This window comes from Triticum dicoccoides, chromosome 4A (assembly GCF_002162155.2).
Source record: "Triticum dicoccoides isolate Atlit2015 ecotype Zavitan chromosome 4A, WEW_v2.0, whole genome shotgun sequence".
NCBI lineage: Eukaryota > Viridiplantae > Streptophyta > Magnoliopsida > Poales > Poaceae > Triticum > Triticum dicoccoides.
Window position 1 is genome coordinate 426,882,703 of NC_041386.1, and position 4,174 is coordinate 426,886,876.

The 4,174-nt window shown below is 57.1% G+C and overlaps 1 protein-coding gene across 1 annotated transcript; it reads left to right on the forward strand.

Moving 5' to 3' along the window:
* The first annotated feature begins 363 nt into the window (after positions 1–363).
* LOC119286024 (probable beta-D-xylosidase 2) lies at positions 364–3,006 on the forward strand. The gene is made up of 2 exons (XM_037565366.1): positions 364–2,062; positions 2,188–3,006. The coding sequence occupies exons 1-2, from the start codon at positions 745–747 to the stop codon at positions 2,808–2,810; spliced, it is 1,941 nt and encodes a 646-aa protein (XP_037421263.1). The 5' UTR covers positions 364–744; the 3' UTR covers positions 2,811–3,006.
* The last annotated feature ends 1,168 nt before the right edge of the window (positions 3,007–4,174 follow it).

Genomic DNA, 4,174 nt, shown 5'->3' on the forward strand with positions numbered 1-4,174 from the left:
GGAAATGAGATGACATGTATCTCAAATCCTATGAATAGGAATAGGAAACAAGATGTCATTTGGTTGACACCAAAGGAATTTTTTCATTGAGTCTAGTTTTTTTTTAGTTTTCTATGAAAATGAAATTTGGAGGATAAAAACCAATCCTATGTAGAAATAGAAATCCATTCCTATGAACCAAAGGATTTTAAAAGAAAAAATTCTATAAAAATCCTATCTTCTAAAATACCTATAAAATTCCTTTAAACCCGTCTAACGAGTTGCTGCGTGCAGACTTGGAGCAAGTTGATGCCGGGCACTGGACTCGTGTCTTCTGGTCTGTGAATCCACTGAACCACGTGCATCGTAACTTGACATGACAGGTACAGCACGTAGTACATCATCCTTCCAGCCTACCCACGTGATTGAGAGGATTGAGAGAGGCAAAGATATGATCCCGCATAGACATCCGTGCCATTGCCAGCCAGATTCCTCTTGCTGGGACGAGTATTTCTCTTTCACATTTGATCATGCCTTGCATTGCGCGGTTGTCAGAAAGTTTTATTTTTAAGTTTCAGTCCATTCTTGAAATAGGAGTAATACTCCTAGATAACTTTGCAGTACTCAATTGCCACAATTTTCAGTCCATTTTTGAAATAGGAGTACCATTCTTTCTTGTACTACTAAAAAAATTGCCACAATTTTGGTGTTAACATACGTCCACGTACATGGTGCATGCAGGCGGTGTCAGACGAGGGGTGAGCGATGTACAACGGCGGTCAGGCGGGCTTGACCTTCTGGAGCCCCAACGTGAACATCTTCCGCGACCCGCGGTGGGGCCGCGGCCAGGAGACACCCGGCGAGGACCCCGCCGTCTCCGGCCGCTACGCCGCCGCCTATGTCCGCGGCCTCCAGCAGCCCTACGGGGGCGCAGGTCGCCACGGCGGCCACACGCGTCTCAAGACCGCCGCCTGCTGCAAACACTTCACGGCCTACGACCTCGACAGCTGGTCCGGCACCGACCGCTTCTACTTCAACGCCATCGTCACGCCGCAGGACCTCGAGGACACCTTCAACGTCCCCTTCCGCTCCTGTGTCGTCGACGGCCGCGCCGCCAGCGTCATGTGCTCCTATAACCAGGTCAACGGCGTGCCCACCTGCGCCGACGAGTCCTTCCTCCGCGGCACCATCAGGGGCAACTGGCACTTCGAGGGGTACATCGTCTCTGACTGCGACTCCGTCGACGTCTTCTACCGCGACCAGCACTACACCAGGACCCACGAGGACGCCGTCGCCGCCACGCTCCGGGCCGGCCTCGACCTCGACTGCGGCCCCTTCCTGGCCGTCTACACCGAGGGCGCCGTCGCGCAGCGGAAGGTGTCCGACGCCGACATCGACGCCGCCGTCACCAACACCGTTATCGTGCAGATGCGCCTCGGGATGTACGACGGCGATCTGGCCACGCAGCCGTTCGGCCACCTCGGCCCGCAGCACGTGTGCACGCCCGCGCACCAAGAGCTGGCGCTGGAGGCGGCGAGGCAGAGCGTCGTGCTCCTCAAGAACGACGGCGCCGCGCTGCCGCTCTCACGAGCCGCGCACCACACAGTCGCCTTCGTCGGCCCGCACTCCCAGGCCACCGTGGCCATGATCGGGAACTACGCCGGTCAGCCGTGCCGGTACACCACGCCGCTGCAGGGCATCGGCAGGTACGTGAAGACCACATTACACCAGGCGGGCTGCACCGACGTGGCATGCCAAGGCGGCAACCAGCCGATCGCCGCTGCCGTCGACGCGGCCCGTCGTGCTGACGCCACCGTCGTCCTGCTCGGCCTCGATCAGAAGGTCGAGGCCGAGGGCCTGGACCGGACAAGCCTGCTCCTTCCTGGTCGCCAGGCGGAGCTCGTCTCCGCTGTGGCGAAGGCCTCCAAAGGGCCGGTGATCCTCGTCCTCATGTCCGGCGGGCCCGTCGACATTGCCTTCGCGCAGAACGACCGGAAGATCGCTGGCATCCTGTGGGCAGGGTACCCCGGCCAGGCCGGCGGGCAGGCGATCGCCGATGTAATCTTCGGTCACCACAACCCAGGTATGTACACTTAGACAGTGTCTATTTGAATGATTCAAGTCCGGATCGAATTTCAGATGACAAAATTTACCAAAAATTGAAGCAAGGACACGAGTTTGATAGGTTTTGGATTGGAATTGGTGCAGGAGGGAAGCTGCCGGTGACATGGTACCCACAGGATTACCTGCAGAAGGCGCCGATGACAAACATGGTGATGCGCGCCGACCCGGCGAGGGGGTACCCCGGACGGACGTATCGGTTCTACACTGGCCCGACCATCCACCCGTTTGGACACGGCCTCAGCTACACCAAGTTCACCCACACGCTCGCGCACGCGCCGGCGCAACTCACCGTCCAGCTTGCCGGTCACCACGCCGCCGCCTCCTCCTCCCTCAACACGACGAAGCATCTTGGCCATGCCGCCGCCGATGTGCGTGTCTCGCACGCGCGGTGCGAGGGCATCCCGGTCCACGTGGTCGTGAAGAACGTCGGAGACCGGGACGGCGCGCATACGGTGCTCGTGTACGCGTCCCCTCCGGCTGCGGCCGCCGCGGCCCACGGCGCGCCCGCTCGTCAGCTGGTTGTGTTCGAGAAGGTGCACGTTCCCGCCGGCGGCGTGGTCCGCGTGGAGATGGGCCTCGACGTCTGCAACGAACTCAGCGTGGCCGACCGGGACGGGGTCCGAAGGATCCCCGTGGGCGAGCACACGCTGACGATCGGCGAGCTAACCCACCTGGTCACGCTGGGGGTCGAACAACTAGCAGTGTAGTGGCTAAGGATTCGGACAATAGCCATGGATGTCAACAGCAAGTGTTGGATAGTTTGGAATTGGATTTTCATGGTGCCAGACACTGTCTCCGCAAAGGTGGAGAGAGGAATTAGAACTGCACCTGATTACTAAAATTGTTCTACGCACTGCAAACGATTATGAAACTGGAAGCAATACAAAGAATCATTGTTTCTACCTCTCGGGTGTGAAATTGTCTCCATGTATTCCTGAATCTTGCGTCTACTTTGATTGATCCATAACCATGCGCTTCACCTCTGTCAAGGCCCGAGTGCCACTGGACTGGTTTCCTGTACAAACTTGCAACCGGGGCAGGGAGCCGGACATTCTAAAGCTCATCTCCAACGGGAACCTCAAAACGGCCGTAAACATGCCAACCGAGTTGTCCGAACGATGCGAGCCATCCACCACGGTACCCCTATCGGTCCATGAAATTGTTCGCTTGTCCGAAGTCACGCAAACCAGGGGAGATTTACGGGCATCCGGACCGCCATCACGTATGCCGACACCTTGGTTCCATCCAAAAAGATCTCCCACGTGGCCACAACTCCGCTCCCCGCGTCGTATTAATGCCGGTCCACAACGGACACCACTGGTCACTAGAGCCGTCACTAAAGCTCTGGGCCGGCCAAGAGTGCCGCGTCTCAGTCTTCGCATCTGTTCAATGTCAGAGAGAAGCAGAGGTGAGAGGGGCAGGGAACAAAGTGAAGAAGAAAGAGAGGGAAGGAGGAGGACATAGGGGCGGGGAAGGAGGTCCCGGCGGCGACGGCAGCTTACGAAGATCGGGAGGAGCGCGGGGTAGGCTCTTCAGAGGAGCTCTGTGGCAGCCCTTGCAGTTGCCTAGGTGGGCACGAGCCCTCCCCTGGCGGATGTATGCAATGTCTTGGGTGTCGGCGGTTCCTCGGGCCCTAGATGGGCTTAGAGGGCCTGGGCAAGCCACGTCGGATGGTCGGGGGGCTGCAGTTGGTGGGGGAGGCTAGGAGTTGCTCGATTTGGATCGAATAGTCTAGATCGACGGTGCAGATCGTGGGACAAGGGTTTCAGGTGGGGGAGATTAGATGGAGAGGGAAGTGGCTAGAGTGGCAGTTGTGGTAGGAAGGGGGGGGGGGTTACTCTCCTAAAAATGAAGGATTTGCCTTAGTAAGAAGAGAGGGTTTTGCCTTATATACCGGGGTAGAGGACTAGGTGCTACAGGCGGGGTTTATGATGGAGGAAAGGGAGCTGCCTTCTTAGCAGTTTTAATAGCAATTTATTTAATTATTTAACCTATTGTAGCGCCCTAATATTTAAATGTTCGGGCATCAAATGAATTCTAAATAACATGGAACTTTATATGTGCCCCCTCT